Source organism: Scyliorhinus canicula, chromosome 23, assembly GCF_902713615.1.
Source record: "Scyliorhinus canicula chromosome 23, sScyCan1.1, whole genome shotgun sequence".
NCBI classification, from domain to species: Eukaryota; Metazoa; Chordata; class Chondrichthyes; order Carcharhiniformes; family Scyliorhinidae; genus Scyliorhinus; species Scyliorhinus canicula.
This window is the reverse complement of record NC_052168.1, coordinates 26,143,524-26,161,112: the sequence shown is the minus strand read 5'-3', so window position 1 is coordinate 26,161,112 and position 17,589 is coordinate 26,143,524. Positions and strand designations below refer to the sequence as shown.

General features: G+C 49.9%; 1 protein-coding gene across 2 annotated transcripts in view; it reads right to left on the bottom strand.

Moving 5' to 3' along the window:
- LOC119956330 (ubinuclein-2-like) overlaps nt 1-16,734 on the bottom strand; it is a 108,954-nt gene extending 92,220 nt beyond the window's left edge. Inside the window, exons 1-3 of one of the 2 annotated variants that reach the window (XM_038783472.1) lie at nt 16,393-16,734; nt 1,829-1,921; nt 1,114-1,215 (exon numbers count right to left, since the gene is read on the bottom strand). In XM_038783472.1, the coding sequence (XP_038639400.1) occupies nt 1,114-1,215; nt 1,829-1,921; nt 16,393-16,587 (390 nt within the window). In that variant the 5' untranslated portion in view covers nt 16,588-16,734. The remainder of the gene's footprint in view (nt 1-1,113; nt 1,216-1,828; nt 1,922-16,392) is intronic. The other variant, XM_038783471.1, reaches the window with a different exon arrangement.
- Nucleotides 16,735-17,589: the final 855 nt, after the last annotated feature.

Below are 17,589 nucleotides of genomic sequence, written 5' to 3'. Positions count from 1 at the left end.
ATTGGCGGAGTGAGGGCTGCACTGGGCCATGAGGTTACAGATTGGGGCGGAATGCAATTCTGTCCCGTAGATGCCCAATTCTGAGACATCGTAGGGGACAGGGAGCCTTCAGGGATATCTCCATCCGCCACCCCCAGGGTGAACCAAGTTCATGATCCGGTGCGGAAGGAGGGGGTTTTGGGTTTAAAAAAAGTTCTGGAAATGTGCCAACCCATACCCCCGAGGGAGATCATCACCCTTCTGGTTGTCAGGGTTGCGAAATTGTTTCCCAGAACTGAAAGGATTCGGTTGCACATAGTTCCCTTATTCAGTAATGAAACAGTGCTCTGAACATGACGTGTTCTCATGCTTTCAGTGTTGCACTTCCTCCAGATTTTCAAAAACACAAAGTAATCCACATTAGCGAACACCGGTAAGGCTGTCTGCCGCCTTGAATGTATTCAATGACCCAGCCTCTAGCCAACCCTGGGGAAGAGAATTTGAATGACTAATAACCCACTGTGAAAAGAATTCTCCCCATCTCGGTGGTAAATGGGAACTCCCTTAGTTTTAAACTATGCTTCCAGTTCTAGATTCCCCGATGAGGGGACACAAGCTCTTAGCCTGTCAAGCTCCTTCAGGATCTTATGTTTCAATAAGATCACCACTCATTCTTCCAAACTCCCGTAACTGTACAAGTCCAACCTGCTCAATCATTCTTCTCAAGATATACCCGTGTCTTCCCAAGAATTAGCCCTTCCTGAGCTCTATCCAATGCGAGTATGTCCCTCCTTAAGGAGATTGAAACTGCACACAGTACTCTGGGTGCAATCTCACCACTGCCCTGTACAATTGTAGCAAGACCTCCCTCCTTTTATACCCCATCCTCCTTGTATAGAATCACAGAATTGTTACAGCACAAAAGGAGGCCACTTGACCAGGCAAACCACCACCATAATTTCAGCCACCTTTCACTGTGCTTTGTGCTGCGGGTCCTGCTGCTGATTCGCCCCACGGAGAGGCTGGTTAGATTCCTTACAACACACAAAAGTGAAGCTTTAAAGGGGGGGGGGGGGGGGGAAGTAGTAATTGATTTCCAAAGGAACAGCAGCACAGGTAATCAGAAACACTCACCGCTTCAGAGTTGTCGATGAATGGGTCCGTGTCGTCGTAACCGTACCCCATGTCAATTAAATCCTGCATTCGGTCTTTCCGTCGCTTGTGATTCTTTTGACCCTGCAATTGGCAAAATTTGTTTAGCTTGGTTTCCCTTCTAAGGGGACAGAAGAGCAGGTGCAAGATGGATCATAGATTGTAAATGGGCGAGTCAATATACTGCTGTGTTTTTGGAGGTTATATCCCCGTGTGAGGTTTACCCCAGCGCCATAGGAGACTTGGGGAAAATGAGCCGAGCTGAAACAGCCAGCTCCCAGGATGCCGTTTTATTGGGCAATGGCACTAACGCTCAGAGGGCTGAAGTGCTTCTGATTCCTGTGCAACGTGTTAACCTATTACCTCAGCTGCGGTTTATGGGTGCTTTTTAAAAAATTGAGTACCCAATTTTTTTTTTTCAATTAAGAAACAATTTAGCGTGGCCAATCCACCTACCCAGCACATCTTTGGGTTGTGGTGGCAAAACTCACGCAAACTCAGAGAGAATGTGCAAACTCCACACGGACAGTGACCCAGAACCGGGATTGAACCTGGGACCTCGGTGCCACGGCAGCAGTGCTAACCACTGCGCCACCATGCTGCCCCTTTGTCTCCGTATCTCTCGATGCACCTCTTGCATGCACACTGCCAATAGCGAGCTCGCCATATCACATCACTTTGCACGCATAATACTCACGTATTTTTCCTCAAGTTTCTTTGCTAACGCTTCCACTTCTTTTCTCTCCTTCTCCTCATGGTTGAAGGGATCATCAGGATTGGCTAAATTTCTCTGTTGAAACAACACAACAGTTGGTCGGAGGTGTGTGGGGAGTGCAGGTTGATAAGCGGGAGAGTTCTCCTGGTGTCTCAGTCGGGTGCCTATACAGTGAGGTGCTGACTCAGACTATGGAAGTCCCAGGTTTACGCGGTGTTAGCTGATCTAATGTCGAGGAGAGTTGCTGCTATGATTAGCCCCAGTGCCTCAAAAGTAAGAGAAAAACTAAAATCATGCAGTCTGCCTGCAGCAGACGGTTGCCAAGCAGCTCTCACACACGCCCCCCCACATCCTTTCCCACCCCAGGTAAAAGAACATGGATGTCCACAGCACAGGATCAAGCTTATATGTCAGGCTGATCATATTAGAACAACTTCTTGGAAAACAGGCAACAGGTTTAAATAAAGGATCTGGATCGGCGCAGGCTGGGACGGCCGAAGGGCCTGTTCCTGTGCTGTAACTTTCTTTGTTCTTAACTCAAGAACTAATGCACTAGTATGCGTGCTGGGTATCAGTGGTGCAATGCCTGGTGAGGGAGGAGAGAATTATTGGCTTTGTGTGTGCGTGTGCGCGCGGTGGGGGGGGGGGTTTGGCATCACATTCACCAGAATGATACCAGACTATAATGAATGTAGCAAATTTTGATAGAGATTGCTACATAAATCTGCTGCAGTAATATTAAAGAATCTAGGTTACGGTATCTAGACTCTGTGGTTGCAAAAAGGCCAATTAGATGTTGTAAAAGTGAGAGCATAATTCATCACAACTATGTATGTTGTTTACCTATATAGGAATGTTGCTTCTCGAAAGAAGGTGCCCTGGAGTTTAGATAATTGAGGGGCTGTGGTCAGCCTTAGTAAGATTGGCGTAATTTGTTAAGTGGGGTGGAGATGTAATTAATGAGAGGAGCCAGGTCTGTAGCAGGTAGTTAGGCTTTTAGTTTTGCTCGGAGCTTCTGCCAAAGGCTGTCAGGTTGAGCAATTGTCTCGCATAGACAGCACGATTTGCAGCTGGTGTCGGAAAGGATTTCTCTCACCAAGTAGCCGTTCCAAGAAATCTTTATCCAGAGGAGAGCATGTATCCCTGCGTTTGCAAACTTCATTTATAAGTGGCTTTGACCTGTGATTTGTGACCTGTGACTTGGGGCAGCACGGTAGCATTGTGGATAGCACAATCGCTTCACAGCTCCAGGGTCCCCAGGTTCGATTCCGGCTTGGGTCACTGTCTGTGCGGAGTCTGCACATCCTCCCCGCGTGTGCGTGGGTTTCCTCCGGGTGCTCCAGTTTCCTCCCACAGTCCAAAGATGTGCAGGTTAGGTGGATTGGCCATGATAAATTGCCCTTAGCGTCCAAAATTGCCCTTAGTATTGGGTGGGGTTACTGGGTTATGGGGATAGGGTGAAGGTGTTGACCTTTGGCTTGGCTTGATTGGTGATAGAGATGGTATTGGTTAGAAGTTAGTGTTTCCTTTTATTGTTAAGAATTATTTAACTGGTAATCGTAAGCTATTTTCTGTGATTTAAATGTAGTTTAATCCTGTGTTAATAATAAAGTTTGTTTTAATATAACATATCCCTGTCGGTAAGTGGAATCATTCCTGGATAGGAACAGAAGATGGCGCCGGAGCGAGGAGACTCTCTGCGAGCTCTCCCTAACAGATCCACTTTTTACTTAAGTTATACTCGTTCTAATCTTTTAAAATTTAATTCTAAGACTAACATTATTATTAACCTCTCTCTTTACCTTTCCTTGCAGGCTTGAACATCCTCCGAGGCCCGTGGAGACCTTTTGACCCGACCCGACCTGATCTTCACGACCTGCAAGTGGATCGAGCCCAAACCGGAAGTGAAGCCCCAACCTCTATTTGGAGCCGACCTGGACCCCGGAGCTCCCAACCTGGCCTAACAACCAACGCCAGTCCCCGGAGCTCCCAACCCGACCCCCGACGACGAGACCCGGCCCAACTCGACCCCGAGAGACCTACCCAGCGACCTGACACGGAGAGGCCTGCCCAGCAACCCGACCTACCTGGAGATAGAAGAAAGAAAAATCCACGTGGAGGCCCGACCGGGCCTACTTCAAGACCCAACCCCAGGAGCGCCCAGGGAGGGAGCAGACCATGGGACTCAGCCCAACCTGCCTCAGGAAACCCCTGCCCACGACCTCCGAAATGGTGGAGACCCCGCGCGAGGACCTGAATGCGCTGCAAGGTATTCACATGCCCACAGAACGCCAGGACCCATCCGGATCGCAAACATTCCACCCTAGCAACCCCTCTACCTCAACCAGCGCCCGGGACCCTGCCAGACACGACCCCAGAAACATAACTAGTGCCCTGGTCCCCGCTAGATGCAACCACCTACCTTCCACAAGCTCAGTCTTCTCCCATCGGATCCCAGGATCATCCAGCCGCAACCACAGACCGAGGAAGCGAGGGAAACGCGGTGGTCTGCAGGTTAGACTGGAGTAATGCGGTTTCAAGACCCCTCTCTCCAACATACTCCTGGCAAACGTCCAAGCGATCGAAAACAAGCTGGATGAACTTAACGCCAGACTTACCTCTCAGAGGGAAGCAAGAGACTGCTGTGTGCTCTGTTTCACAGAGACATGGCTCAACCCCCGCCTCACCGGACTGTGCCATACAACCTGAAGGCTTCTCTATTCACCGGGCGGACCGCACGGCATCTTCAGGCAAAGCGAAGGGTGGAGGGGTTTGCCTCCTCATCAACTCCTCCTGGTGCTTGGATGTAGCGACCCTGACGACCTACTGCTCTCCGGACCTGGAATACCTGACCGTGAAGTGCCGCCCATACTATCTTCCACATGAGTTCACTTCAGCCATTATCACAGCGGTCTACAGCCCACCCCAGGCAGAAGAGAGGAAGGCACTGGACAAACTGTACAAGTTATAAACAACTACGAAACAGAACACCCGGAGGCCTTGTTCATCGTGGCCGGAGACTTCAACAAGGCCAACCTCAAGAGTGTACTGCCAAAATTCCACCAGCACATCTCCTGTCCCACCAGGGGCGACAACACTCTTGACCACTGCTATTCAAAAATCAAGTCCGAAAAAAGGCCTTTGGTATAAAGATTGGGAGAGCCTGAAAGATAAACAAGAACCTCGGCAGAATATTCATTTTCACCACTTGGACCCTCCCCGCCAACGTTAAGTGTACTGTACCCCACCTCTTAAGATCCTCCTTGGCCTCCTCCACCAGCTTCGTTAAGTTTCACTTATGGAGCCCCATCCATTCCTTCGCTACCTGAATCCCCAAGTACCTAAACACCGTAAATGGCATCCCCCCTAATGTAGCCCGCTGTGCTAGCTCATTCACCGAGAATATCCCGCTTTTCCCTACATTCAGCTTCTATCCCGAGAACCCTCCAAACCTCCCCAGCAGGCCCATAATCCTTCCCATACTCTCCACGAATCTGAAACATATACAGCAGGAGGTCATCGGTATAGAGCGACACCCAATGCTCCATCTGTCCCCCTCATTAAAGACCACCATCATACCGGTGCCAAAGAAGAACCAGGCAACGTGCCTCACTGACTACCGTCCGGTGGCCCTCATTTCAGTTGTAATAAAGTGCTTCGAGAGGTTGATCATGAAGTGCATCACCTCCATACTCCCAGAACACCTTGATCCACTGCAATTCGCATACCGTTGCAACCGGTCCACAGCAGAAGCCATTTCCCTGGCCCTACACTCATCCCGAGAGCATCTCGACAACAAGGACTCCTATTTATTGACCACAGCTCCGCTTTCAACACCATAATCCCAGCCAAGCTCATATCAAAGCTCCAAAACCTAGGACTTGGCTCTCCACTCTGCAACTGGATCCTCGATTTTCTGACCAACAGACCACAATCAGTAAGAATGAACACCAACACCTCCTCCACAATAGTCCTCAATACCGGTGCCCGGCAAGGCTGCGTACTTAGCCCCCTACTCTACTCCCTGTACACACACGACTGCGTGGCAAAATTTGGTTCCAACTTCATCTACAAATTTGCTGACGATACGACCATAGTGGGCCGGATCTCGAATAACGACGAGTCAGAATACAGGAGGGCAATAGAGAACCTAGTGGAGTGGTGCAGCGACAACAATCTCTCCCTCAATGCCAGCAAAACTAAAGAGCTGGTCATTGACTTCAGGAAGCAAAGTACTGTACACACCCCTGTCAGCATCAACGGGGCCGAGGTGGAGATGGTTAGCAGTTTCAAATTCCGAGGGGTGCACATCTCCAAAATCTGTCCTGGTCAACCCACATCGACGCTACCATCAAGAAAGCACAACAGTGCCTATACTTCCTCAGGAAACTAAGGAAATTCGGCATGTCGACATTAACTCTAACCGACTTTAACAGATACACCCTAGAAAGCATCCTATCGGGCTGCATCACAGCCTGGTATGGCAACTGCTCGGCCCAGGACCCCAAGAAACTTCAGAGAGTCGTGAACGCTGACCAGTCCATCACACGAACCTGCCTCCCACCCATTGACTCTGTCTACACCTCCCGCTGCCTGGGGAAAGTGGGCAGCATAATCAAAGACCCCTCCCACTCGGCTTACTCACTCTTCCAACTTCTTCCATCGGTCAGGAGATAAATAGTCTGAGAACACGCACAAACAGACTCAAAAACAGCTTCTTCCCCGCTGTTACCAGACTCCGAAATGACCCTCTTATGGACTGACCTCATTAACACTACACCCTGTATGCTTCATCCGATGCCAATGCTTATGTAGTTACATTGTATAGCTTGTGTTGCCCTATTATGTATTTTCTTTTACTCCCTTTTCTTCCCATGTACTTGATGATCTGTTGAGCTGCTCGCAGAAAAATACTTTTCACTGTACCTCGATACACATGCCAATAAATCCAATCCAATCCTGGAGCGAAATATTCTTTCCTCACACTTGTACAAATTTTTTAAAAAGTGTTTGGGATTCTTGTCTGGTATCGTAACAAATGTTTGGGTCTGGAATCTTAACAAGATTAAAAATCATCCCATTTATGAAGAGAGGTTGCATAGGCCAGGTGTGTTCCTTTGATAGAAGATTAATGGATGATGTTATTGGATAGTTTCTCTCATTCTCTCTGGCTGGGGAAAGGGTCCACAACAAGGGGGCAAGAGCTTAAATTAAAGCTAGGTCATTCATGGGGTGATATCAGGGTGTATTTCTTCACACAAATGAGCAATTTGAGGAAACGCACCCAGATAATGGATGGCGATCATAATTCAACTGACCTGCCAAACTTTGAACCAATAGGTCATTGATGGAAGACATGATCCAAATCTCTGACAATTTCAATTTGCTGAGATCGTCTTTTTTAAAAAATAAATTTAGAGTAGCCAATTTATTTTTCCAATTAAGGAGCAATTTAGCATGGCCAATCTACCTACCCTGCACATCTTTGGGTTGTGGGAGGGCAGCACGGCTCCACAGTGGTTAGCACTGCTCGCTCACGGCGCCGAGATAGAATCATTGAAGCATAGAATTTACAGTGCAGGAGGAGCCCATTCGGCCCATCGAGTCTGCACCGGCCCTTCGTAAGAGCACCCGACCTAAGCCCATACCTCCACCCTATCAGGTTCGATCCCGGCTCTGGGTCACTGTCTGTTTGGAGTTTGCACATTCTCCCCGTGTTTGCGTGGGTTTCAACCCCACAACACAAAGATGTGCAGGGTACATTGGCCGTGCTAAAATTGTCCCTTAATTGGTGAAAAAGGAATTGGGTACTCTAAATTTATTAAAACAAATCTTGGGGTGTGGGGAGGGGGGGGGGGACCCACGCAGACACAGGGAGGATGTGAAAACTCCTCAAGAACAATGACCCAGGACCAGGATCGGAACCGGGCCCTCGGCACCGTGAGCCAGTAGGGCTAACCACTCCTGGGGAAAAGGGGAAAGATCTGTACAGTCTGCACATTGTAACCTGTTTTGATACATGCTTGTAATAAAATACATTTTTTTAAAAATAAAAATTAGTACCTGGAACTAGATGGTAAGTGGTGCCAGTGCAAATTCATACCCTCTGCTCCCATGCAAACCTCCGTCCCTGTACCCACTTCACTCTCCCAGCTTTGCAGCCCCAATGCAATCAGCCCACTCCTTCCCCACCCCCTGTGAAACCAACCCACCCTCTCCCGCCAGGGCCCGTGGCTCCAATGACTCACTGATCCACGTGTAATAAGAGGTGTCACAGTGTATCACACTGCTGCCTCACAGTGCCACAGTTCAATTCTGGCCTCGGGTGACTGGCTGTGCCGAGTCTGCACGTCTCTGTGTCTGCGTGGGTTTCCTCAGGGCGCTCAGTTTCCTCCCACAGGTTAGGTAGAGCTATGGGAATAGGGTGGGGGAGTGGGCCTAGGTAGAGTGCTCGTTCAGTGGGTCAGTGCAGATTTGATGGGCGAGTGGCTTCCTTCTGCACTGTAGGGATTCTATGGATTCTCTACAGTCACTGATGAACAGATAGATCAACCCTCACATTTCACAAATTGGAGTACAATATGGAAATGAAAGCTCCAGAGCACAGAAACTGCTGTAGCCCAGAGGGAAAAAGGCAGGTTAATATCCCTCCATGAAGAGTTACACATGAACCGTTAGCCAACAGGCAAATTAGTCCATCACAATTTCAGTTTCAAGACAAAAACAGAACTTTGTGGTGCAAAAGCCCTGAATAGTAAACACTAAAATGCTAAACTTGCAGATATTCCATTGGTATCAACTTGCGTCTCTGCATATTTCACTGCAATGACAGGGTAGGTGAATGGGTCCAACCGTTCCCAATTTTTGGAGCGTATAAAATCAGTCAGAAACCCATCAACACCTTTAACACTATTATTTCCCACTCCAAGCAGCACAGGAGCTGGGTCACCGCGCTTAATTACTGATCTTATGAAAGGCCAGGCACCTGAAACTTGAACTCTGCCTCTCGCTGCACAGATGCAGCATGGCCTGCTGAGCATTTCAGAACACTCTGCTTCTAGTTCACCTTTCCAATGTGTACAACATTTTGTTTTTTGTCCAATTTACCACTGCCACAAAACTGTACTGCTGGACCTCAACAGAATCCACAGCAGCCTCGCGGAGAACCCCCCCCCCCCCCCCTCAAAAAAACACATTAAAACTCCTGCATATGGAAGTACTTCTAACTTTGCCATTATATACTCCTGTGTCCACATCTAAAATGACAATTTCTCACGTGAATGTGTCACGCTGCAATTACACCCTCCTGCCAATGGCAGCGCTGTAGCACATCGGGCTGACAACTCCACATGGACTGCAGAAAACCCCGAGTCAAACCAAATCTGCTTCCCAAATTGGCAAATATTTTGCCATTTCACGACATTAAAAAGTTATGAAAATTTAGATAGAATGTATGGTCTTCACGCTAGACCCAAATTACATTGGGGCTGGTTTAGCTCACTTGGCTAAATCGCTGGCTTTTAAAGCAGACCAAGCAGGCCAGCAGCACGGTTCGATTCCCGTACCAGCCTCCCCGGACAGGCGCCGGAATGTGGCGACTAGGGGCTTTTCACAGTAACTTCATTGAAGCCTACTCGTGACAATAAGCGATTTTCATTTCATTTCATTGGACATCCTGGCCCAATCTAGTCTCTGTCCTCCTGCACCATTCTCCAAGACCCACTCCCGCAAGGTTGCAATTACACCGACATACCCACGCACAACTCCAGTCTCAATATTTTGGTTGTCTCTTTTATTTTTAAATTTACAGTACCTAATTATTTTCTTTCCAATTAAGGGACAATATATTGTGGCCAATTCACCTACCTTTTTGGGTTGTGGGGGTGAGACCCAGGCAGACACGGGGAGCATGTGCAAACTCCACACAAACAGTGACCCGGGGTCAGGATGGAACCCTGGTCCTCGTGCCATGAAGACGCACTGCGCCACCGTGCCACCCTTTTTGGGTTGTCTCTTAATGCAGTGTTCTTCAAAGTCGGGGGCACGACCCGCGGATGGGTCGCGGAGCCGTTGTCCGCGGTGCTCCCGATCGCTGTTAATAACGCCGGCTGCAAGCGGCCACGAACATGTTTTTTTTTTTTTAATTGGCCGTATTTCACATGCACGCACAATGATCGGCGCACGTGCGGATAATCGGGCATGCATGCACAGTGCGGCAGCTACTTTTTTTTTTTAAACGGTTGCAGCTTTTTGTTTTACAAGTTCTGTAGTGGTTTTTATTCATTTATTTTATTCATTTTATTTTCTTTACAATTTCGGGGAGGTTTTATTCCATTTTTTCATTTATTTTATTCATTTTATTTTGTTTACAAGTTCGGCAGGGGGGTTTTATTCACTTTTTTCATTTATTTTACTCATTTTTTTTAAACAAGGTCGGAGGGGTTATTTGACAACATTTTACAGGAAAAAAATTCAGAACTTTGAACAGATGGAGACTCCATACTTTCCGACACGGGAAGGCTTCACCTTCATCCAACAGGTTCCATTAGAGGCGTGTGTATGAGGGCCAAAGGGAACCAAAACCATTTCCTTCATTTTTGTCAGCAGCAAACTTGGTAAGAGAAAATGGTGGGTCGCGCAGGTATGGGTCGCAAAGGTCGGCCGGTTGGTAAAAATGGGTCCCCGGAAAAAAAGTTTGAAGAACACTGTCTTAATGGTCGCCGAGGTGGCCTGGCAAATTTCTCAGTTGCCAGGGGAAGGAGGGATGGACAACAAATGCAGCCTTGCCAGTGTCATCTCATTTGGAGGGCAAATTAAACTATTAAGAAGAAAGCCCACCGACGCCTTCAGTGGAGAAAGATGGGCAAACGATGAACAGAGATGAACAAAGCTGGTGGGGTTTACAACTCTCGGACTCGTCCCTGCCAACACAAGTGCCAAACCAAAGAAAGGCATCGCGCTGAGGGACAAACTGAGCATCTTTCAATTTCCTGCATTGTTATAATGTGATATTTCCCACAATGTGATATTGAACCATAAGGTTCCGAGTTGGACTCCAAGGATGCAGAATGCAGTGACCTCAATCAGGGGATGGCACAATTAATGAGGGGAGGTGAAAAGAATCAGTGAAACAAAATCTTGCATTTATACAGCACCTTCCATGACTTGAAAAGTCTCAGAGCACTTTACTTAAGCTGAGACACTGCTATGGTCCAGAAATTGACTGGAAAGTTAGTGTGGACTGAAAAGCCAGGCTGTGGTGCTCTTCATTGTTGAACAGCAGCCAACATTCACTATCTAGGCCCACAGGTGAAGAGCAGCCCCTTGGGCAAGATCCTTGGTGGATGCCTTGCTCCTACATAACCAAATCGCAGTATCGACCGGGGGTGCCGGTTGTAAAATGAGTAAAAAGTTAGATGTTTGGCTGAGAGAGAATACAAGATTGCACTTTGGTCAGATGCGGCAGTTAATCATTCAGCTTGCTTGATCAGCAGCCCATTCATCGTCAACGCACTGCTGGCCTTGGTCTGCATCACGAACCAGCCAACTGAGCTAAACAAGGCCCCCTCCCCCCCACCCGGAGGCTGCCGGATGGCCAACTCATCTACCACAAGAGACAAATCCACCAATAATTAGAACTTCTGCTGCTGTGGAGTTTTTAAAAAACGTTTTACTCCATTCTTAAAGTTACAGAGCCAATGCTCAAAGCAGACAAGGTACGCCCTTACTCTGTCTCATTTGCTTGTGCAAAATAAACAATTCAAATTGGTTCCAAGTCATGATCCCCACAGGAGATGATACAACAGGGGTGGGCAAACTTTTCCGTGCAAGGGCCACATTCAGAAATTCACAATTTTAAAGGGCCGCATAGTATTAATAGTCCCGGTTGTAACCAATTAGCGTGCGGCATATACCTCAGCGCTTCCCCCGGCGGCATCCTGCCCTTAGCCCTCTTTTTCTCTACTTTTCAAAAATGGCGCTTCACCCGGTTATGATTCTGGGCGCCTCATATAGAACATAGAACAGTACAGCACAGAACAGGCCCTTCGGCCCTCTATGTTGTGCCGAGCAATGATCACCCTACTCAAGTCAACGTATCCACCCTATACCAGTAACCCAACAGCACCCCCCATTAACCTTATAAAAAAAAAAAAATTTTTTAATGTTTTTTTTTATGACTTGATCTTGGTGGGCCGCATAAAGACCTTTGGCGGGCCGTAGTTTGCCCACCCCTGTGATACAACATCCAGGCTGACTTGGGCTTGATCGGACACTTGATCTTAGCCAAAAGGCTGAGAAATGATGGATGAGATCACTTGATCTTAGCGATGACCCTCGTCCAGCGGTCAGCCAAAGGCGAGCAATTAGCCCGTTCAGAAGAATCGCCATTTCAAGGGAGGCAGGAATCCAGAGTGTTCAGAGCAGCAAGTGGGTTCACATCTCTTGTTGCTGCTGACAAGCCTGACTCGGCTTCAGGCCTGGATCTTTAGCTGCCAGCCACAATCCACATGTTGAGTAGTGCACATGGGGAGGCAGTGGTAACATCACTTGACTAGTAACTCATAGGACCAGGCTAATGCTCAAAGGTTCAAATCCTGCCACAACAACTGAAGGAATTGGAAGCCAAGTCAATAAAGATCTGGAATGTGAAGCCAGTCTCAGTAACGGTGACCAGGAAACTATCGATAAACCCATCTGGTTCACTGATGTCTTTTAGGGAAGGAAATCCACCATCATGTGAGCCCAGACCCATAGCAGTGTGGTTGACTCGTAAATGCCCGCTGAAATGGCCCAGCAAGGCACTTAGTGCAAGGGCAATTTGGGATGGGCAACAAATGTTGGCCTTGCCAGCGTCACTCGCAACTCGTGAAAGAATAATAAGAAACAAAAGAGAAACACCAAACTGCCATGGAGCTGACCCCAAGTACTTGCAGCTGCAGTGCAAGCAAAAACGCGGCCAGAAGGCTTCTTTAAAAATTATAAAATATAAATTTAGAGTACCCAATTCTTTTTATCCAATTAAGGAGCAATTGAGCGTGGCCAATCCACCTAACCTGCACATCTTTGGGTTGTGGGGGGCAGCATGGTGGCGCAGTGGGTTAGCGGTGGGTAGGAGGCCTACCCAAGATCAACACCTCCACCCTATCCCCATAACCCAGTAACCCCACCCAACACTAAGGGCAATTTTGGACACTAAGGGCAATTTATCATGGCCAATCCACCTAAGCTGCACATCTTTGTGGAAGGAAACCGGAGCACCCGGAGGAAACACACGGGGAGGATGTGCAGACTCCGCACAGTCAGTGACCCAAGCCAGAATCGTACCTGGGACCCTGGAGCTGTGAAGCAATTGTGCTAACCACTGTGCTACCGTGCTGCCCGTGGATTGGCCACGCTAAATTGGCCCTTAATTGTAAAAAATGAATTGGGTACTCTAAATTTTAACAAAAGATAAAAGAAAGAAAAATCTTTGGGTTGTATGGTTGAGACCCACGCAGGCACGTGGAGAATGTGCAAACTCCACATGGACAGTGACCCGGGTCCTCAGCACCACGAGGCAGCAGTGCTAAACACTGCACCACCGTGCCGCCCCGGCCATAAAGCTGATCACAAGTGAAAAATGAAAATTCGCTTATTGTCACGAGTAGGCTTCAAATGAAGTTACTGTGAAAAGCCCCTAGTCACCACATTCCGGCGCCTGTCCGGGGAGGCTGGTGCGGGAATCGAACCGTGTTGCTGGCCTGCTTTCAAAGCCAGCGATTTAGCCCAGTGTGCTAAACAGCCCCAAGTGCAGGCAGCACTGCCGGTAAAGCTTGAATTGGTTTGAACTGCGGCAATCCCAGAATATTACTTCACAGCAATTCCCGGAATTCGGGTCAGGGGATGTAAACTGGTTTTAAAAGCAAATATTTGGAGAACTTCCTTACCCAAAGAGTGAGAAACGTACTGAATATCGTGCCAGGGAAGGCGGTCGGGACTAACATGTCAGTGGTGCTGCAACAGGAGAGTTGACAAACTAAGCCTGCAGCCTGTGATCCCAATCCTGGATTTCCAGCTAATGCAGTCCGATTTGCGATTGTTATTCCTTGCTTGGTTATGTCCCCTTTGAATCTGTGCCCGGGCTGGTTAGCAGTTGAAGGAACGTGGATTGTTGCTGCAGTTAGATTAGTAAGTCACGCAGACTCTCATCACCGTGACTTTCCTCATGTCTTAATGAAAAGTTGGGTCATAAGAACTAGGAGCAGGAGTAGGCCATCTGGCCCCTCGAGCCTGCTCCACCATTCAATGAGATCATGGCTGATCTTTTGTGGACTCAGCTCCACTTTCCGGCCCGAACACCATAACCCTTAATCCCTTTATTCTTCAAAAAACTATCTATCTTTACCTTAAAAACATGTAATGAAGGAGCCTCAACTGCTTCACTGGGCAAGGAATTCCATAGATTCACAACCCTTTGGGTGACGAAGTTCCTCTTAAACTCAGTCCTAAATCTACTTCCCCTTATTTTGAGGCTATGTCCCCTAGTTCTGCTGTCACCCGCCAGTGGAAACAACCTGCCCGCATCTATCCTATCTATTCCCTTCATAATTTTAAATGTTTCTATAAGATCCCCCCTCATCCTTCTAAATTCCAACGAGTACAGTCCCAGTCTACTCAACCTCTCCTCATAATCCAACCCTTTCAGCTCTGGGATTAACCTAGTGAATCTCCTCTGCACACCCTCCAGTGCCAGTACGTCCTTTCTCAAGTAAGGAGACCAAAACTGAACACAATACTCCAGGTGTGGCCTCACTAACACCTTATACAATTGCAACATAACCATTACCAGTGTGACTCAGTGGGCAGCAAGATCAATAGATTGTGGCCTCGAGCTGCACTACCAGACTTGGGTCATACAATCTAGACTGACCCCTCAATGTCAGTGTTGAGGGAGTGCTGCACTGTTGGAGGTGCCATCTTTCGGATGACAGTTTAGAGTAAGGAGCAGTCTGCTTGTTAAAAACAAACCTATTGCACAATGAACGAACGGGCAGCTCTTCCTAGCGTCCTGGTCAACATTTATCCCTCAAGCATCGGCCCCAAACTGACAATGTAATATGTTTGCCGACTCTGGGATGTTGCTATGTACAAATTGGCAGCCTCGAGGGGCTTTGGGATGTCCCCGAGTCCTTTAGGATTTAAGTTAAAAAGCATGTTTGTTGTTTATTCAAGGCTGGTTGGGTGCACAAGTTACAGCCCTGCAAATAATTGCTGTGTTCATAAATGGAGGCCTGATCCCTCCTGAAGCAGCTGGTTAATTTCAATGTCAATTGTAATTCTGCTGTCAAATTGCTAGATTTAAAGGCTGTTGCTCGACAAAGAGAATCGCTGATGAGGACAGGATGGAACGGCGGGTCGAGGGGGGAGGGGAGCGGGGTGTCTTGGGGCACTTGGCTGGAACGGGTGGGGGGCACTTGGCTGGAACGGGTGGGGGGCACTTGGCTGGAACGGGTGGGGGGCACTTGGCTGGAACGGGTGGGGGGCACTTGGCTGGAACGGGTGGGGGGCACTTGGCTGGAACGGGTGGGGGGCACTTGGCTGGAACGGGTGGGGGGCACTTGGCTGGAACGGGTGGGGGAGGGTGGAACAAGTTGGTGGGTCTTCGGCAGAGCTGGAGGGGGTCTTGGCCAGTGGTTAGGGGGGGTCTTGGCCAGAGTTTGTGGGGGTCTTGGGCAGTGTTGGGGAGCAGGGTGGTCTTGGCCAGAGGTTGGGGGGGGGGGTTTTGGCCAGAGTTGGGATGGGGGGGTCTTGGCCAGAGTTGGGGATGGGGGGGGGGGGGGGGGTCGTGGCCAGAGTTGGGGATGGGGGGGGGTCTTGGCCAGAGTTGGGGGGGGTCTTGGCCAGAGTTGGGGATGGGGGGGGGGTCTTGGCCAGAGTTGGGGGGGGGGCTTGGCCAGAGTTGGGGAGGGGGGGTCTTGGCCAGAGTTGGGGAGGGGGGGTCTTGTCCAGAGTTGGGGAGGGGGGGGGTCTTGGCCAGAGTTGGGGAGGGGGGGTCTTGGCCAGAGTTGGGGAGGGGGGGTCTTGGCCAGAGTTGGGGAGGGGGGGGGGTCTTGTCCAGAGTTGGGATGGGGTTCTTGGCAAAAGTTGGGGAGGGGGTGTCTTGGCCAGAGGTTGGGGGGGGGTGTCTTGGCCAGAGTTGGGATGGGGGGGTCCTGGCCTGTGTCGGGGAGGGGGGTCCTGGCCTGTGTCGGGGAGGGGGGGTCCTGGCCAGTGTTTGGGGGGGGGGGGGGGGGGGTGTTCCTGGCCAGTGTTGGGGAGGGGGGGGGGGTTTCCTGGCCAGTGTTGGGGAGGGGGGGAGGTTCCTGGCCAGTGGTAGGGGGGGGGGGGGGGGGGGGGGGGGGGGGGGGTCCTGGCCAGTGGTAGGGGGGGGGGGGGGGGGGGATGGGTGGGTGGGAGGGGGTGGGGGTCCTGGCCAGTGGTAGGGGGTCACTATGTGGTGAGGGGGTATTTGTGGGGGTACCCGGATCGCAATGAAACACCAGGAGGATGGGGGCCGCCGCTCTCACCTTGGCCTCCCGCAGCAGCTCGTTGTAGTTGTACTCGGTGTGGCTCCGGTCGCTGGGCTCGCTGAGCCGGAGGCCGAAGCGGACGTTAGCCGGAGCCGGGCCGCCCCGCTCCTCTCGCCGCTTCTTCTTGGAGGAGGCGGCGGCGGCGGGAGGCGCGGGCACCGTGTTGAAGGCCACCCTCCGCGGTTCTGTCATGTCGACACGGTGCCGGGCCGGGCCTGCCGCGCCGGGGCCTGGGGCCGAGGCCGGGGCCTGGGCCGGCTCCAGGCCGCTGAAAGGCGATCAAAGCCCCCGCTCTGCTCCCCCCTCCCCTCACTGAGCCCGCACCAGCGCCGCCATCTTGCGCGTCCCGACGTCACGGCCGATGCGTATGAACCGCGCGTTACGTCATGTTCATGCGTGATGTCGTCACGTCAGAGCGCGTTTACATCACCTCGCCATGCCCTTGCATCATCACCAGGCATGAACCACCAGTCACGTCATCTGTCAATCATCTCAGATTACGTCAGAAGAACAGACGAGGTGGGAGCTGGAGGAGGCCATTCGGCCCCTCAATATTGCACCGCCATTCAATAAGATTGGATTGGATTGGATTTGTTTATTGTCACGTGTACCGAGGTACAGTGAAATGTATTTTTCTGAGAGCAGCTCAACAGATCATTAAGTACATGGGAAGAAAAGGGAATTAAAGAAAATACATAATAGGGCAACACAAGGTACACAAGGTAACTACATAAGCACCGGCATAGGATGAAGCATACAGGGTGTAGTGTTAATCAGGTCAGTCCATAAGGGCAGCACGGTAGCATTGTGGATAGCATAATTGCTTCACAGCTCCAGGGTTCCAGGTTCGATTCCAGCTTGGGTCACTGTCTGTGTGGAGTCTGCCCGTGTGTGCGTGGGTTTCCTCCGGGTGCTCCAGTTTCCTCCCACAGTCCAAAGATGTGCAGGTTAGGTGGATTGGCCGTGATAAATTGCCCTTAGTGTCCAAAATTGCCCTTAGTGTTGGGTGGGGTTACTGGGTTATGGGGATAAGGTGGAGGTGTTGACCTTGGGTAGGGTGCTCTTTCCAAGAGCCGGTGCAGACTCGATGGGCCGAATTGCCTCCTTCTGCACTGCAAATTCTATGAATTCTATGAATAAGAGGGTCATTTAGGAGTCTGGTAACAGTGGGGAAGAAGCTGTTTTTGAGTCTGT